Here is a 19,766-nt window from a genome sequence, read left to right as displayed (position 1 = left end):
TTTTATAATAAACCTTATTAATACGATTTGTCTGAAATTTGTCTAGCGATCAGAGAAAGCTGGCTTCCTACACGAACCATATTCGACGACTAGGCAGAATTTAACGGTTGACAATGACCAATACTACCGCTCAAAGTACGTACCTTTCCTCTTGACTCACCGTGTTTGTATCCCTGATCTAAGGGGAGATGGGTTACGCAGCCATCACTTAGCGCAGCTTTCTACCCTGCGACTGTTCTCGGAGTAATTCTCATAAATTCGTGTCCCTCCACGCTGCAGAGTAACCACTTTTCCTCTGAACTAATTTCTCCCTGAACCGACTAACGTCCGCCAGCCACTGCTGGGCGCCGGTATGGACGAGTTAGGTGTGAGGTAGCAAAGTGAACGCGCTGCGCCGAACGAACTGCGAGCGGGGGCAGAAGTTGCGTCCCGGCGTTGCATATGCAGCGGCGGCGCTAACTTCCGCCGTCGCGAGTTATTTCCGCGGCCACAGTGGCGGCGCCAGCACTGGTCCCTGCGGGACGCGCGGCCGGCACGCGATTCACGGCGGCGGCGGCGGCGGCGGCGGCGGGGGCGGCGGCGGCGGCACACGCCCAACCCAGGCCACGCCGCGCTGCGCGGCCCGCCCGCTCGCTACCTCTGAAGGCCCACGCCCACGCCCACACCCGCCTCTCCGGCGGGGTTCATTTGTTTAATTAAGCCGTGCGCGAGATAAATGAGTGCGAGCGGGAGCGGCGTGTGACGAGCGGCGCCAAGACAGCCGGCGGGCCGCTAAATTAATTACGCGACGGGCCGGCAGGGGACCGGCACAGGCGCCTCCGAGGACCGGCCGCGGCCGCGAGTGCAGGCGGTCCGCGCTGCTCCGAGGCGACGCCGCCGTAGTTCACTGGACGCGAGCCGGCGCGGGTCTCCCAGTCTGTTTCAGGGTCAGGATTAATATCACATCGAAATACACCTCTTCAGTCGCCCACTGGCCGTAATGGCTCCTAAACGGGAGACCAAAGAGAGAACACCAAAATACTAAATTCAGTACTCCGAAATACACTGATGGATGAAAATCTGGAACATCAAAAACTTATTAATGTAGAGTAATGAAATTTTGTGAATAAATCTCTCTAGGTAAGATACACTACTGGCCATTAAAATTGCTACACCAAGAAGAAATGCAGATGATAAACGGGTATTCATTGGACAAATATATTATACTAGAACTGACATGTGATTACAAATGGTTCAAATGGCTCTGAGCACTATGGGACTCAACTGCTGTGGTCATAAGTCCCCTAGAACTTAGAACTACTTAAATCTAACTAAACTACGGACATCACACACATCCATGCCCGAGGCAGGACTCGCACCTGCGACTGTAGCGGTCGTGCGGTTCCAGACTGTAGCGCCTTTAACCGCTCGGCCACTCCGGCCGGCCATGTGATTACATTTTCACACATTTTGGGTGCATAGATCCTGAGAAATCAGTACCCCAGAACAAGCACCAGTGGCCGTAATAACGGCCTTGATACGCCTGGGCATACAGTCAAACAGAGCTAGGATGGCGTGTACAGGTACAGCTGCCCATGCAGCTCCAACGCGATACCACAGTTCATCAAGACTAGTGGTTCGAATGGCTCTGAGCACTATGGGACTTATCATCTATGGTCATCAGTCCCCTAGAACTTAGAACTAATTAAACCTAACTAACCTAAGGACAGCACACAACACTCAATCATCACGAGGCAGAGAAAATCTCTGACCCCGCCGGGAATCGAACCCGGGAACCCGGGCGTGGGAACCGAGAACGCTATCAAGAGTAGTGACTGGCGTATTGTGACGAGCCAGTTGCTCGGCCACCATTGACCAGACGTTTTCAGTTGGTGAGAGCTCTGGAGAATATGCTGGCCAGGACAGCAGTCGAACATTTTCTGTATCCACAAAGGCCCTACAATACCTGCAACCTGCGGTCGTGCATTATCCTCCTGAAATGTAGGGTTTCGCAGAGATCGAATGAAGGGTAGAGCCACGGGTCGTAACACATCTGAAATGTAACCCCCACTGTTCAAAGTGCCGTCAATGCCAAGAAGAGCTGACCGAGAGGTGTAACCAATGGCACCCCATACCATCATGCCGGGTGATACGCCAGTATGGCGATGAATACACGCTTCCAATGTGCGCTCACCGCGATGTCGCCAAACGCGGATGCGACCATCATGATGGTGTAAACAGACCCTGGATTCATCCGAAAAAATGACTTTTTGCCATTCGTGCATCCAGGTTCGTCGTTGAGTACACCATCGCAGGCGCTCCTGCCTGTGATGCAGTGTCAAGGGTAACCGCAGCCATGGTCTCCGAGGTGATAGTCCATGCTGCTGCAAATGTCGTCGAACTGTTCGTGCACAGCCGTGCGGATAAGATGCCTGTCATCTCGACTGCTAGTAATACCAGGCCGTTGGGATCCAGCACGGCGTTCCGTATTACCCTCCTGAATCCACCGATTCCATATTCTGCTGACAGTCATTGGATCACGACCAACGCGAGCAGCAATGTCACGATACGATAAACCGCAATCGCGATAGGCTACAATCCGACCTTTATCAAAGTCGGAAACGTGATGGTAAGCAATTCTCCTCCTTACACGAGGCATCACAACAACGTTTCACCAGGCAACACCGGTCAACTGCTGTTTGTGTATGAGAAATCGGTTGGAAACTTTCCTCATGTCAGCACGTTGTAGGTGTCACCACCGGCGCCAACCTTGTGTGAATGCTCTGAAAAGCTAATCAATTGCATATCACAGCATCTTTTTCCTGTCGGTTAAATGTCGCGTCTGTAGCACATCATCTTTTTGGTGTAGCAATTTTAATGTCCAGTAGTGACTTTATCAGATTACCACTGAAAGATCACAGGTTAATGTAAACTTGAGATAAAACATTGAAAATGTGAAATGCTGGCACTTTAATAACCGGTGTAATCGCAAGACTGTTGAATGAAAACATGCAAACGTACGCGCAAAGTGTTGTACAGGTGCCAGATGGCAGTTTGTGGGATGGAGTTCCCTGTCTCTTGGACTTGGTCAGTCAATATAGGGACAATTAATGCTAGTTGTGGTAGCCGTTGTGGTTGACGTCCTATGGTGTCTTGTATGGCCTCGATTGGAAACATTTTCGGTTATCGAGTAGGCAAAGGAACATGTGGAAACCCTGTAGAGCATCTTGGGTTGCAGCCTCGGTATGTGGTTGAACGCTATCCTGTTGGAAAACACTCTCCACAATGCTGTTCTAGATTGGCTTGCCAACAGATCGAATCTCCAGATTGACTTAGACATTTGCAGTCAGTGTGCATAGGATGACCACGAGAGTACTCCTGCCGCAGTAAGAAATTGCAGTCAAGAACGCAACGCTGGTGTCTGTCCAATGTATCTAGCATGTAGACAGTTTGGTCTGAGACCCTGAAATAGCTTCGTTCTTACAAACACACGCCCGTCTCTGCCAACGGGGCAGAACCGGGTTTCATCAGAAAACACAACAACAACAAAAAGTTCAAATGTGTTTCAAATCTTATGGGACTTAACTGCTAAGGTCATCAGTCCCTAAGCTTACACACTACATAACCTTAATTATCCTAAGGACAAACACACACACACCCATGCCCAAGGGAGGACTCGAACCTCCGCCGGGACCAGCGGCACAGTCTACGACTGCAACGCCTTAGACCGCTCGGCTAAAAAACACAACAGACCTCCACCCACTCGCTTGAGAGCACTGAAGTTATAAATAGGGGATGTTTGAGGTCAGTGGAATGCACGCTACAGGACGTATGGATCGAAGCTGTTCCTGAAGTAACCAATTTGTAATATTTCGCTGTGTTACAGTGTGGCCAACTTCTGCTCAGATTGCTGCTGCAGATGCACTGCAGTGCACCGGAATCATAAGCCGAACACGATGGTCTTTCCTCTCGGTAGTACCACGTGGCCGTCCGGAGCCCGATTTTCTTGTGACCGTACGCCGTCGTGACCACCGCTGCCAGCAATCATGTACAGTGGCTACATTCCTCCCAAGTCTTTCTGCAATATCTCGTAGTGATGTTACAATACCCTATGCAAAGTCAGTGAGGTTTTAATAACAGAGTCTTTCTTGCCCAAAGACATTCTTGACTGACATCAACTGATCACGTCCATTCTCCAAGGAAACTAAGCCCCACGACAGTTAGAGCGTGTGTTTAAAGCAAAACTGATTTACATCCTCGCAGTGGCGCCACTGCAGCCGCTCACATGGGTCTGGTGTCAAATTTGAGAAGATATTATCTTTCAGCTGTAGAAACACGCCTACAACTCCTTCTTGGTTTTACGATCCTTTTCCCCTCAGTGGAAATACGCATGCGACAACGTGTGCCGTCTAATATGTTCGAAATGGCCCGTATAAAAAAGAGATTCTGCCGGCGCTCATATTTGGGTTCGATTTCGGACAGAAAGGTAGACTCAAGTGCTTAGGGCAGCCCTCGGGCTGTGGACCATTTGTATATCCAACAGAAGGATCGGCTAAATGTCACTATCCCACAGACATGGTAACATTATGAATACTACACACTTCCTCCTGCTTAGGCTAACGGAGGAGTTCTGCTTCTTCTTTTCCATTCATGTGATCTACGATGCGTCTTGAGACACTTACAGAGGCACAATTAGTCCATGGGTGGTTACTGAGAACTCCCCCCTCCCCCCATAAAAAATGTTTCGCACAAATTTTTCGTATCAAATACGAGTCGCGGGTTCTAAGACGGCTATTGCCAGCAAATGGCTGAAATGTTTACGACATTTTCCTAACATTCCGATCACGAATGATCTTGACAATTTTATTGATATTTTTATCTTTTCCGAGATGCGTAGTTTCAAACTTACCCTACTTGTCTATATAAAATACGCTGGTAAAATCCTGTGTGTGGTGGAAGCGTAGTTTATAAAGTGTAGAGGAATCTGCTGGGAAGTGTCTCCTGCATCATCGGAAGTGTTCTGAGAACGTCATGCAGTAGTACCGAAGCACATGAAAACTCTTCGTCCACGTAAAATCCTGTCAGAGGTGTAATATGAGTTTTCCATCATTTCAGTTTCCCGTAAGTAAACTACCAAAAGTTTCATTTTCTATGTCATGTCTTACTGCGGCATGGAAAAGAAGCAAACCAGAGGATAAATATTCATTTTGAAGCACAAAAAAGGCGAATATGCTCCTGTTCGAAAGACTCTTACTGAAAAGTGAGCTAGTGCCTCATTCTAACTTTCTCAGCATCTTCAAAAGTTATAGCACAAATTTTGGCATGCAAACATATTGGAGCTTTTTAAGCGGAGAGAGAAGGAGACAGTGGCAGCGGGAAGGAGGTGGGAATGCCGTAAATACTGGAACATAGTAGAGAGAAGATGTAGAAAGAGCGAAGGAGACACTGGCAGTGTGATAGAAAGAGAGGAGCACAACGACAGTGAAACATAGTTGACAGTGACAGAATAGTGCTCATAAATGAGAGAAGGAGACAGTGTTAGTGGGAGAGGAATGAAAGAAGAAGAAAATGTAACTGGGTAAGACAGAGTGCGTGACACTGACAACGAGGAAGAGAGAGGAGGTGACATTGACAACCAAAAGGAAGGAATGAATGCAATAAGAGCAGTAACAGAGAGCAAGAGGGAGACTGCGACAGTGATACGAGACTGTAGTAGTAGCAGAACAAAAGAGTGGGGCTTTGAGACAGGAGACAGTGACAGAGAGACATAAAGAGATAGTGAAAATGAATTGGCAAAATGACTTTGTGAGAATGGGCAAGTGTGAGTGGATGGGGAACGGCACAGTTGGAAAAACTAATGGTCTACGTGGAACATCAGCCCTAAACAACTCTAGCTGACTAACGTTAGTGAAACGTCTACGCGATCGTGATGCCCCCAAACGCCATTAAAGCTTGATACAAAAGAAACTTAAAAACGATTTCAGAACATAAACGTTAGTAGGGTAGTGAATCTGTAAACTTTAAGTGTCGAAATGTGTTTCTTGCAAGCACAACACTAAAAGATTAGAGATTTCTGTATTATCAGGATTTTCGACAATGCTGAATACATCTGGTACCAATCAATCCGCTAAATCAGTTTCTTGTGTAGAGTACACGGGCGTGCAAGACTTAAGAACGCAAGTAACTTTCACATAATGTGTCACTGTCAAATACGTATAACATAGCTGGATGAAATTTGGACCATAAAGGGAACGAACTGCGCCGGCCGGGGTGGCCGAGCGGTTCTAGGCGCTTCAGTCTAGAACCGCGCGACCGCTACGGTGGCAGGTTCGAATCCTGCCTCGGGCATAGATGTGTGTGATGTCCTTAGGTTAGTTAGGTTTAAGTAGTTTTAAGTTCTAGGGGACTGATGACCTTAGCAATTAAGTCCCATAGTGCTCAGAGCTATTTCAACCGTTTGAATGAACTGCTACAGTACAGTACTGTGTGGTATTACAGCTCCATCTCATAACAGTATAAACAGGCCATGTTAACCGGAACGAGAGTCCTCTATCCGTTGCCAGTTTCGAATGTGGGTTCTCTGCTGGGCATGAAGAAGAGGATTGTATGGGTGTGTCCACAGATGGCTCCTGATGACAGAAAAACATTTATTGATCAACTCAAATACATTGGTTTGGGCCCTCTGGACGTGGTTTTCTTCCACTCGTAATATTCTTGGCGGCCACGGAGGTGACCGGCGGACGTTCACACGTGCGCCCGCCACTGCGTCTGAAGCTGCGCTAGTTGAAACGTCCCCTTAGAAAATATTTATGAATTACTGTGCTGATAAGCCCCTTACGTTATTTGATTTTCAAACAGCTGAGCAGAACTGAACGTGGTCAGACATTTCTCTCTTTACTTATTCTGATCAACACTAAACTGTCACACAATATTTTTAGCGCAACGCAATGTGACTTTCAATAATCCCTACAAAAGAATGGCCCTGACTAACAATAACCTGTACCTGTCATGAAACACTTACCTCGCAAAAATCTTCGTTACTCGAACTACTGCAATACAGCGAGCGCCAATACTGCCAGATAAATAAAGGATTCTAACTACTGAAGGCACTAACTACTGAAAGGCATAGATACCAAATGAAAGATTTTCATGGAGAACAAACAATATATATTACCTTAATAGTGTTCAAAAGTCATTATATATATATATATATATATATATATATATATATATATATATATATGTTGTTGTGATCTTCAGTCCTGAGACTGGTTTGATGCAGCTCTCCATGCTACTCTATCCTGTGCAAGCTTTTTCATCTCCCAGTACCTACTGCAACCTACATCCTTCTGAATCTGCTTAGTGTATTCATCTCTTGGTCTCCCTCTACGATTTTTACCCTCCACGCTGCCCTCCAGTACTAAATTGGTGATCCCTTGATGCCTCAGAACATGTCCTACCAACCGATTCCTTCTTCTGGTCAAGTTGTGCCACAAACTCCTCTTCTCCCCAATTCCATTCAATACTTCATCATTAGTTATGTGATCTACCCACATAATCTTCAGCATTCTTCTGTAGCACCACATTTCGAAAGCTTCTATTCTCTCCTTGTCCAAACTATTTATCGTCCATGTTTCACTTCCATACATGGTTACACTCCATATAAATACTTTCAGAAACGACTTCCTGACACTTAAATCTATACTCGATGTTAACAAATTTCTCTTCTTCAGAAACGCTTTCCTTGCCATTGCCAGTCTACATTTTATATCCTCTCTACTTCGACCATCATCAGTTATTTTGCTCCCCAAATAGCAAAACTCCTTTACTACTTTAAGTGTCTCATTTCCTAATCTAATTCCCTCAGCATCACCCGACTTAATTAGACTACATTCCATTATCCTGGTTTTGCTTTTGTTGATGTTCATCTTATATCCTCCTTTCAAAACACTGTCCATTCCATTCAACTGCTCTTCCAAGTCCTTTGCTGTCTCTGACAGAATTACAATGTCATCGGCGAACCTCAAAGTTTTTATTTCTTCCCCATGAATTTTAATACCTACTCCGAATTTTTTGTTTGTTTCCTTTACTGCTTGCTCGATATACAGATTGAACAACATCGGGGAGAGGCTACAACCCTGTCTTACTCCCTTCCCAACCACTGCTTCCCTTCCATGTCCCTCGACTCTTATATATATATTACACGATTACACGATTACACGATTACACCAGAGAAAGTCGGAGCTCTCTGGCAAACTTCCACTTAAAACACCTACATACATTGGAACCTTTAACATAAATACATTAATCCAACCAGGAAAACTTCTAAACCTTCAACAGAACTTGAAAAGCAAAAGATAGTAATACTAGCTTTACAGGAGACACGTTTTACAGATGAAGAAACATCAGATTATGGCAACTATCGCATCTTTAAGAGCAAGACGGATAAACGAATCGGAAGAGGAGCCCCCCATCTCGGGATGGCGTTTATCATACACAAGAGCGTGCTCAGCTCCATCAAGGAAGTTACTCCCGTAAATAATAGGATAATGACGATGCGCTTACAATGTGCCAACAAAACATACACAATGGTTAATGTTCATGCTCCCACAAACGGAGACAACAAGAAAAACCCCATAGAAACAGAAAAGTTCTGGGAAAATTTGGAGAATATAATGGCCAAGATTCCAAAAGATGATACAAAAGTTCTACTCGGCGATTTTAATGCCCAAATTGGTAGAGAGAAAATCCACCAAAAAACAATAGGCAAATATCCTGCACATAAATTTACCAATAAAAATGGTACAAGGCTCGTCGAACTATGTAAGCAGAATAACCTGAAGATAATGTCAACATCTCTAAGAAAATGTCCAAGAAAACAAAAGACATGGAGATCTCCTATGCAACAAATTGGCGAGTTTCAAATAGATCATGTGGCGATTTCATACCCAGTACAAAAAGAAATTTACGACGTCCAAGTACGCAGAGGAGCAAACATTGATTCAGACCATTACCTAACTAGAATTAAAATCAAGTTTACAGCACGAAGAAGTCATCAGAAGAAAACAGAAATACAGAAATATGACACCAAGAAGATTAAAGAATTTAAAGTAAAAGAAGAATGGGAGAAGGAAAAGGCAAACACATGGGAAGAATTTCATTCTAAAATCACGCGAATAGCTAAGGAAACTATTCCCTTGAAAAAGATATTCAAACACCCTTGGTGGGATTCAGACTGTGAAAATGCATTGGAAAGGAGAAAAAAGGCATTTCAAGAATATAACAGTAAAAAATCACAAGAAAGTCTACATTTATTTAACGAGGTTAGAAAACAGGTTTCAAAATCCATTAGGCAAGCAAAAAGGAAGTACACAAAGGCACAACTGGATGCCATAGAAGAAAATTTCCAAAACTATAATACAAGAGACTTCTACAGAACTTTCGCAGATAAAATACGAGGATATATCCCTCAAAATTTATGTTTCAGAAAACCTGATGGTAAATTAGCCCTAACAAACCAGGAAAACTGTCAAGTATTGGCTCAATATTTTTCTAACCTACTAAATTGCCCAGAACCTAGTTTAAGGTTTCCCAAAGAAATCAGTGCCAACGCTCAACCGGATTCATTACCACCAACACAGGAAGAAATCAAATGTCACATTAAAAACTTAAAAAATAATAGAACATCTGGCGAAGATGGCATTGTTGCAGAGCTATTAAAAAACCTAGGACCAAAGACGTTGCAAGAGCTCACAAAAATAATAACAAAAATATGGGAAACAGAAAAATTACCAGAGGATTGGAAATGTGCCCTTATTCACCCGTTACATAAAAAAGGAGACAGAACAAATGTCAATAACTACAGGGGAATCTCACTTTTACAAGTCACCTACAAAATTCTCTCAACATGCCTGCTGAAAAGAACACAAGAGCAGCTGGAACGCCAAATTGGTGATTATCAAGCAGGCTTTCGCCCCGGTCGCTCATGCATAGAACAAATATTTAATTTAAAGACAATATTAAAACACAAAGCAATTAGAAATGCCCCCATAATTTGTACATTTGTAGATTTTAAGAAAGCCTATGACTCAATTGACCGGCAATCTTTGTTTAACATTTTAGAGGAACTTGGACTTGACTCCAAAAGACTAAGGCTTATCAAAGAATCACTGACAGACACTGTATCTAAAGTTAAATTCAGGGGAGAAATCTCTGAACCTTTTCTCATAAAAACTGGAGTACGTCAAGGTGACGGGCTATCTCCACTTCTGTTTAATATAGTCCTGGATAAAGTCATTAAGGAATGGGAAAAAGAATTAAAAAATCAATCCTACTGGAAACCAATCCATCTTGGTAGAACCAAAGACAACGTGGAGATATCTTGTTTAGCATTCGCGGACGACTTGGCCATACTTGCAGATGATGAAGAAATCGCCACCAAACAAATAGAGAGCCTTAAGGAATGCGCGGATAAAGTAGGTTTACAAATTTCGTTTCAAAAGACAGAATTTTTCTGTACGAAATTCCATATACACAGTTTGAACACAAAACATGGAAAAATAAATAGAGTAAAACATTTTAAATACCTAGGTGAAATTTTGGAGCCAACCGGAGGAGAGAAAGTTGCACAGAAGATCAGACAACAGAAAATGAAGAGAGCATATGGTATGACACATGAAATATACAATAAAAAATGCATCTCCTCGAACACAAAAATCAGACACTACTGCGCAGTAATTAAGCCAGCAGCACTATATGCTAGTGAAACGCTCACACTCCACACAAAATGTGATTTAGAAAAAATACTAAAAGAAGAACGCAAAATTATGAGAAAGATTTTAGGTCCAAAATTAACAGAAGAAGGATACCGGATACAATCAAGAAGAACCACAGAAACTATATCAAACCTGGCAGCAGACATAAGAAGGCGAAGATTAAAATTTTATGGACATGTCACTAGACTTCCCCCCACACGACTCACCAACAGAATTCTCACTTACATAGAAAAAGTCAAATCAACAACACCATGGATTAGCTAAGTAAAATTAGATTTACAAAAAGCAAATATTGAACTTAAAGATGTCAAAGATACAAAAACTTTTAGAAATAAGGTGGAAAAGTGGATTGTATTGTCGGAGAAGGAAGCACTAAAGAGACCAGGAACAAAATGGACAGAAGAAAGAAAAAGAAAACATGGAGAACGAATGAAAGAAGTATGGAAGAAACGACGTCAGAAAGCTTTGCGTGATCCTTCTGGGTCCATTCGCGATAAGTAAGTAAGTATATATATATCAGTTCATGACATCCAATCTTACAAATTTTGTATTTCTGACGGACACACGTCCAGATCGTCCGCTCTCAAAACTGCCATCTCTCTTCCCACAACCACCACTGCTGGCGGCTCACCTCCAACTGCGCAACGCTACGCTCTCTTCACATCCAACTGCCCAACACTACAACAGCGAATATTCCAACAATGCCAACCAGCCACAGACTGCGTACAGCACAGCCAGTGATTTTCATACAGAGCGCTACGTGACGTTAACAACATAGAAACCTAAACAGCCTACTTACATGGTAAAAATCGAATCGTTTGCCTCGGCACCGGCGTTCCGGCCTTTCAGAGGCTTGTTGGGGCGGCTGGAACCACACGCCACGGGCCTCTGCTGTGCTGGCGGTTGGGGGGGGGGGGGGGAGGGGGGCAGCGGGGCAGGGCAGTGACCTGTCTCAGCGGACTCCACGGCGGTGGCTTCCTGGCGTCGGCGGGCCATGGTCCCCGGTTCCTGCCACAGTCACGGTATTCGTGTCCGCAGCGTCCCAGGACGATGGCGACAGTGCGTTACCGCGAAGTACCTCATGACAGGTGGCTGCTTGTTGACGCCGGCCGACGATAGTTACGGCGGCGGCGTCATTGCGGCGACGACCTACATTACGATGGCAGCGACGACTCTGAACCGGTGGCGGCGCTAGGTGACGCAGGCTATGTCTCACTCCAACACTTCACGGCGGACGATGGTGAGAAACTGACTGCAGGTCCTTAAATACGGCTTTCTGCCGATGATGTCTGCTGTTCTTCTTCTCCAGTAGGTCGGTGGAATATTCTGTTGTTGCTCGACTGGCGTAACTGACCAGATTACCGCCTTCGATGTCGACACCCTGGCGTGTGGAGAGCTGCTTCTTGTCACGCCTTCTGCAGCGAGTTGGCCGATGACACAGCGCTCTCCTTCATGTTGCTGAACTGGAGCCTCCGCCGACCCATTTAAGCCACGGTATCATAGCGCTGAACTGCAGAACCGGATGTAACACACCTATGACATCTTGCTCCCAATACTCCTTCCCATTTAAACTTTGTTACTTCATAACTCCTGCCTTTAAATAACTCCTTCACTCTTATCTTTCGACCCTCTACAGTAGTACAGAAGGTTGCTAGAAGAAATACGCTGTGAGATGAAAAGAAATACACTTTTATTCATAAACCACAATAAAACAGACTGGAACAGTATTAAAGAAGCCATGGTACAATCAGCCACTGAAACTATGCTGACCAATAGAAAATGTAAACACCCATGGTGGAACGAAGATTGTAATGAAGCAATTGAAAAGCGAAGACAGGCTTGGATAAAATGGAATAGCAAGAAAACCTCCGAAAATCACTAAAACTTCTTGAAGGTTAGGAAAGATACATCAAAAGTAGTGAGAACAACTAAGAGACTCCTCAACAAAAACCAAATCGATGAAATAGAAGCAAATTTTAGAAGACATCACACTCGGGAATTTTATAAAGCCTTTCAATCACAAGTATGGAAGTTTAAACCTCCTACGTGACATATAAGAGGACTCGATGGAAAACTAAATTTGAATGGCAAATCATGTGCTGCAGCTTTTGGAGATTACTTTTCATCCCTACTGAAAATCGAAGTGAAAAGCTTGATATATATCCTACTGTTCCTCCTGCAGATAGTCCCCCTCCCACATTATATGAAATCATGAAAACTATACAAGGCTCGAAAAATAACAAATCTGGAGGTGAGGATCGCATCTTGGCTGAAATTTGGAAATACGCAGATCATGATACAATAAAACATCTCCTTGATATCATAGTGAAGATTTGGGAAAGTGAAACTCTACCTCCAGATTGGACCGTAGCAATTATTCACCCACTTCATAAAAAAGGCGATAAGAGTGATCTGAATAATTACCGAGGGATCTCTTTGCTACCAACGACGTACAAAATCTTTTCCAGACTGTTGTTAAACAGAGCTGAATCAGTCTTAGATCGACAATTGGGTGAATATGAAGCTGGTTTCAGGACATCAAGATCCTGTCCAGAGCAGATCCATAACCTGAAATCTATTATATCATACGCCAAATCAAGAACAAAAGCATTTGTTGTGACTTTTGTCGACTTTTAAAAAAGCGTATGACTCAATTGATGGAGAAACAATAAAGAACACCATTGCCGAATTTGGTCTAGATAGGAAAAAAATCAATCTGATAATCGCCACTTTAAATACCAGAATGTCAAAGGTCAAAGTTCAGACGCGAACTATCAGAACCATTTCAAATCCGCAGACGGGTGAGACAAGGTGACCTGCTCTCTCCATTGCTTTTCAACTGTGTCCTGGAAAAGATTGGAAAACAACCGTACCGGCAGGTTATGGGATTCACATTGGACACAAAAGAAATGGCCTCAGTGCAAACTGTTTGCCTTGTGCTGATGATCTGGCACTCATTGCAAATAATATTGACGAAGCTAAGGTTCAAGTGTCCAGCCTACAATCAATTGCTGCTAAGACTGGCCTATTTAACAAAACTGAATTCATCACAGACATCAAACACGCTCCTTCTCATATTGAAATATATAACAAGAGAAAATAAAGCAGTCGAAGAAATTTAAATATCTTGGAGAAATAATTACTCCTGACGGTTCAGAAAATGTAACTGTAGAAAGTAGGTGTTCTAAACTAGAAGGTGCTTTTCATCTGTGCAAGGACTTATACAAAAGCAGAAGTCTGTCTTTAAACATAAAACTTCGTCATTATAACACCGTAATTAGACCGTCAGCTTTGTATGCATCAGAATGTTTAAACATGACGAAACAAGGACGACTACAAAAACTTGGAATAAAATACCAGAAAATTTTTAGGGAAATCCTTGGCCCTATCAAAGAAAACGGAGAATTCCGCCGAAGACACAACTGTGAATTATACGAACATACAGAAGGCATTGTTACTAGCATGAGGAAGGGGAGAATGATGTTTTTTGGTCATCTGGAAAGAATGGACCCGCAAAGACTTACTCATGGCATACATTCATCAATTTCAAAAACAAAATCGTATTCAGAATGGACAAGCCAAGTTAAAAAGTATTTACAGGAAGATGACATTCAGGATCGAGAAGTTTTCAGAGAAAAAGTCAAAATTACTAAAAACCTTATTTCGCTTACTACGCCAGTTCCACGTCCTGCCTGCAAATGGTCAAAACAGAGATAAGAAGCACAGTCAGCCAAAATGAAAATCTACTAGCAAAAGAGGAAAACACAATCAGGGAAGAGATAAAAATCCTCGTGGTCCGTAGCAGGCCGAAACGATGGCAGAAAAAAGCCATAATTACAGTGGACCCACTGGTATTCATGCTGGTCCTCTGCACAAAAAGGAAGGAATATGGTTCTTAATAGTGCGTGCGATCACCACGGACCTCTGCAAAGGGCTCCACGCTAGCCTCAGGGTTGTAAAGAGTTCTTGGGGTAAGACGTTCCATTGCTACACCATCCCTGAATCATCGTTGGTACATGTGGACACGCTGCAGCAAGTCTCTCCGACGTATCCTTAACATACTCGTTTGGTATTTACTACTAAAAACAGTCTTGATCACGATTTATTTATCAAGGTGACCGGTTTCGACCACTGCTGTGGTCATCTTCAGACCATTGAGTAGGAACTTCTTTCTGTTGGAGAATCACTACTGTTTTTAATAGTAAGTATTTGTAACACATTGATCACTGCCACTCCCATAATGTATCCAGAAGTACTCGATTGGATTTAGGTCAGGGAAACGAACAGTCCAGCCCATTCGTCGAATATCACCTCGTTCACAGAGATGCATCACCTGCGCTGCCCGATGCGGTCGTGCATCCTCATACATAAAAAAGAGTCGAATGCACTCGTGAAGAGACACACATGGTGTGTAACATGTTCAAAGTTTTTATGGTCATGGCGTCTACGCAACATTACGCCTGCCGATGCCATGACTCCTCGACCACAGTTTGAAACCTGCTGCAGGCATAAACTTACCAAGACCAAGAAAACCGACTGTGAGCTGGCATGTGAGATCGTGGTCCAAGAAACCCTTTTCTTCCTGACGTTTCGTCCAGGACTCCGCTGGACATACTCAGATGCACTCCTCCGCTGAGTCATTGCCTTACTTCGAGTCACTTCCAGTGGGACGATAAATTTTCTGAACAAATTGATGGTGTAATGGGTAACCCATTAGGTCTTTCGATCGCTAATTTCTATATGCAGAAATTCGAACAATCGGTTCTGGACAAAAGAAATAAGAAACCATTTCACTGGTACCGGTTTGTAGAAGAGACATTCGTGGTTTGGTCCCATGGTAGAAAGGCATTGGATGAATTCTTTGCCGGCAGCGGTGGCCCAGCGGTTCTAGGCGCTTCAGTCCGGAACCGCGCGACTGCTGCGGTCGCAGGTTCGAATCCTGCCTCGGGCATGGATGTGTGTGATGTCCTTAGGTTAGTCAGGTTTAAGTAATTCTAAGTTCTAGGGGACTGATGACCTCAGAAGTTAAGTCCCATACTGCTCAGAGCCATTTGAACCATTTTGAATTCTTTGATCATCTAAATAAAATTAATTAAAAAATCCAGTTCACCATGTAAATGGGAAATGATTAACAGAATATCTTTCTTGGATGTTTTAGTTGAGAGACACTCCGATCAAAGTTCGAAACATAAAGTTTTTCAGAACGTAACACGTACAGACATGTTTGCATACAAACTCCATTCACCATCCAAAACAAAAGGGAGGTGTCACTAAAAGTCTCGTCAATAGAGCCCAACGGATACGCACATCGAAACACTTGGACGCTGAAATAAAACATATGAAGCAGGCTTCCAATGAAAATGGCTACTCAGAGAAAGAGGTAAAGAGAATTTTGCGACTGTGCCGTGGCGGCAGTATTCCCGATCGATTCTCGATCGTTGGGCCTTCGAGTGTTGTTTCTTTCTCCTTTGTGGGGCGCCTCCTGGCGGCGCGGCGGTTGGCGCCGTCTCTGCCCGGTGGCGTGTGCGCGAGCAGTCAAGTTCGTGCGCGAGCGGCGGGTCCCTCCACGCTGTCGCTGGCCGGGGCTGGTGTTACTTGCTGCTCCCCGGATCGGTGGTTGAAGTCGTCGCCTGATTAACAGCTTTCCTGCCCTGTCTGACCGCGCGTTGCTGAGGTCTGGGTGACGATACTCATGCTGCATCATCTTTCTCGCGGTGATTTCCCTGGAACGCGCCTTGGCATGAGCTTGTGGCTGTGCTGCTCCCAGATATATTTTACAGGGGAGTACTTTTCCGTCCTCGGAAGTTTGGTGCTGTTTGTCTGTTTCAGCGTGCTATGGCTAAGAAGATTATCTTCGTTGTTACGATTGTGTTGGAAGCGTGGGCAAACCCCAGTGTTCGTGTTTCTCGGCTTTCTGTGGGGTGATGTACCTTACTTAGTGTGTTTTTCTTCGCGTTCTATTGCGCCGTTGCAGAACTTTGTTTAACATTTTCCCTCCTTACTCTTCTGCAGAGTGCCTTTGGATCCTGTGGCCTGTAATTTCGCTTGTGATAAGTTCCGGGGTTTTGGGGGATAATTGATTAAATTATGTTTTGGATTTTATGAGATTCTGTGTGTTTGTCTGGGGTTTTTGCTGGCCTGTGCCCGTAGGATTTCCCGTTTCCTCGCCCAGGCGTCGTACGTAAAGTTTAAGGTGAGTGAATTTTGGTAGTTCCCGTCCAGTGGTTCGGTGGGCCCCGTGACGAATTGTTTTTCTTTCTTTTTTTTTCACCCTGTCTGTCCTATCTCCCTGGCTTAACGTTGGCTCATCTGTGCGCGTGTGCGAGTGTGAATGTGGGCGACGGTGATCGTTTCCTGGCTTGTTTACCGTTTCTAGCCGACTTCTCTGCATAGACTGCCGACTCTGTAATTTGGTCTATGCCATGTTATAGTTGGTTCAAGTTGGTTCGCACACTTCCCTTGGTAATGACATCTACGTACCTATGAGACTGAATAATGTTTTCAACTACTGTAGACTGGCGGTTGTCGCCGTTTGTGTTAAATTTTAACTTGTATTTGAGTTCTCGTGTAATTGTATTTTGTTAACTGAGCTAATTTTATCTTGCCTACTGCTGCAATGTCAGAAATGTTAAAATCTATCCTTGGGCTCCTTGTGAATTTTTATGTCGATAACTGATGCAGCATTTTAGTGTAATGATTTATCTTTTATGTTTTAGGGAAATTTTATCTTGGCAAATCCTTGAGTTTAAATTGTCCAACTTCTGTCTATGATGTATGGAAATGTTGGGGTGGATTGTACTTTCTCGTTAGGCCTATCACTTATTGTTTCACTAAAGACATTAAGGGAGATGTGTTGAATTTTTTTTAATTAACAATCATAAATTTAATCTTACCTGTGAAGCCATATTTGTGGAGAGTTGTTTAAACTTTATTGTCTTCCCAGCTTGCCCTTTGCTACTGTATTAAAAGTTTTTGTTGTTTTGATTAATCGCAGCTGCTTGCCTTAACGAACTAGAGCTGATTTTGAAAGATTCCAATAAAGCCACCGTGTTAAAAGAAAGATTTTGGTGCTACTATTTGTTTCCCCCTTCTTCCCCTTCCACGGCTCACTGGTTTGCCCACGTTTCCGACACAATCGTAACAACGAAGATAATCTTCTTAGCCATAGCACGCTGAAACAGACAAACAGCACCAAACTTCCGAGGACGGAAAAGTACTCCCCTGTAAAATATATCCGGGAGCAGCACAGCCACAAGCTCATGCCAAGGCGCGTTCCAGGGAAATCACCGCGAGAAAGATGATGCAGTCACCCAGACCTCAGCAAGGCGCGGTCAGACAGGACAGGAAAGCTATTAATCAGGCGACGACTCCGACCACCGATCCGGGGAGCAGCAAGTAACACCAGCCCCGGCCAGCGACAGCGTGGAGGGACCCGCCGCTCGCGCACGAACTTGACTGCCCGCGCACACGCCACCGGGCAGAGACGGCGCCAACCGCCGCGCCGCCAGGAGGCGCCCCACAAAGGAGAAAGAAACAACACTCGAAGGCCCAACGATCGAGAATCGATCGGGAATACCGCCGCCACGGCACAGCGACCAAGGAACAGAAGACTGAAGGACAAGGATGAGCCACAACGATGGAAACATACAGTTTCTCTACCTTTTATTAAAAAATCACTTCGGTAATATTTTACAGAGACATGACATCAGACCGGTCTTTAGACCAGCAAAGAAAATAAGTCAAGTACTCCTATCTGTGAAGGACAAACACGCTCCTCTGTCGACATATGGTGCATACAAAATTCCGTGTACGTGTGATAAAGTTTGTATTGTATCTACCAAGAGGAGCGTAAATACACGGCTAAAAGATCACAAAAGTCTTTGCCGACTAGGAAAAATAGAGAAATCAACTGTAGGAGAGCATGCTCTTCAGTCAGGAAACCACGAAGCAGAAATTTTATCTACAACGTCAAATTACTATACACTGAAATTTATATCAGGATAATTTTAATAGGAAAGAGGAGGCAATGAAACTAAGCGACATATGGACAGTAGCTCTGCAGAATCCCGTGACAGTATGACTGTAAGCATGCTGGTTAATCGAGAGGCTTAGACATTCAATACAACAATGTTGAACCTGAGACAGACAGTCATACAGATCTCTGTAAGCGCGGACCAAGAAGTGTCCCATCGGGGCAGTGCTGCTACTTATGCTCACCATAATTATTCACGGATAGCCACGGTGAACGCTACTATCATCCGACAGCACGTTGTTTGTTGCCAGAGGTCAGGACCCCTTTCGGACGCTAGGATCTACACTAAGACAGCTCCAATGTACACATCTGATATGCATAAATGTGCACAGCTCCACTCCTCTTCTGATTCGCTGCATAAACACCTACGCTAATTTCACTAATTCCGACATCTTGCTATCATTTCTCTCCAAACATTGGATGCCCATCAATAACAAAAGATCCATACACACTTCCCTAATACCGTGGATCCTTCCAGCACACAAATTCCCACCAAGACAACGTGTGATAGAGAACGTCAGTCACATGACAAGACGTCTTCCCACTTCTAAGAAACAGCTGCCACAGCCCTGTCTCCATGATGTCAGTGGGTAGTTAACCAAAATACACTTTCGCTCATCCCCGCACTAGCCTCACGTCAGAGGTCCTCTGAATCTGGAAAACAACATATGAGGCTACGCCATTGTTTTCTGCATACTGCGTTTCTTTCGGAAAGTGAGTAGTGGTTATGTACAAAGGACTCTCTTTGTCAGTAAGTCCCGGACGGACAGTGTTCTCCTGCTGCTAGAACAGCACCGCGGCCACAGTTCGGCCTCCGAACAGTGCTCAGCTGGTAAATACACAACAGCCGTCAATACTTCGATTCGCACCTGGCATCCAGACTTCTGAAAAATCCGCCACCTGAGACTCCAGACTGCGCTGGTGGCAAAAGACCTTTTCTTGTAACGTTCTTTGCCCATCCTGTCTCAAAACAAACATAC

The 19,766-nt window shown here is 44.3% G+C and overlaps 1 protein-coding gene across 1 annotated transcript in view; it reads right to left on the bottom strand.

The window, feature by feature from the left end:
* Positions 1-455: 455 nt before the first annotated feature.
* The window catches only part of LOC124796142, a 69,197-nt gene continuing 49,886 nt past the window's right edge, over positions 456-19,766 (bottom strand). Inside the window, exons 3-4 of the mRNA XM_047260234.1 lie at positions 785-916; positions 456-613 (exon numbers count right to left, since the gene is read on the bottom strand). Coding sequence (XP_047116190.1) covers positions 456-613; positions 785-916 — 290 coding nt within the window. The remainder of the gene's footprint in view (positions 614-784; positions 917-19,766) is intronic.

Source organism: Schistocerca piceifrons, chromosome 4, assembly GCF_021461385.2.
Source record: "Schistocerca piceifrons isolate TAMUIC-IGC-003096 chromosome 4, iqSchPice1.1, whole genome shotgun sequence".
NCBI lineage: Eukaryota > Metazoa > Arthropoda > Insecta > Orthoptera > Acrididae > Schistocerca > Schistocerca piceifrons.
This window is presented reverse-complemented; position numbering and strand designations above follow the sequence as displayed.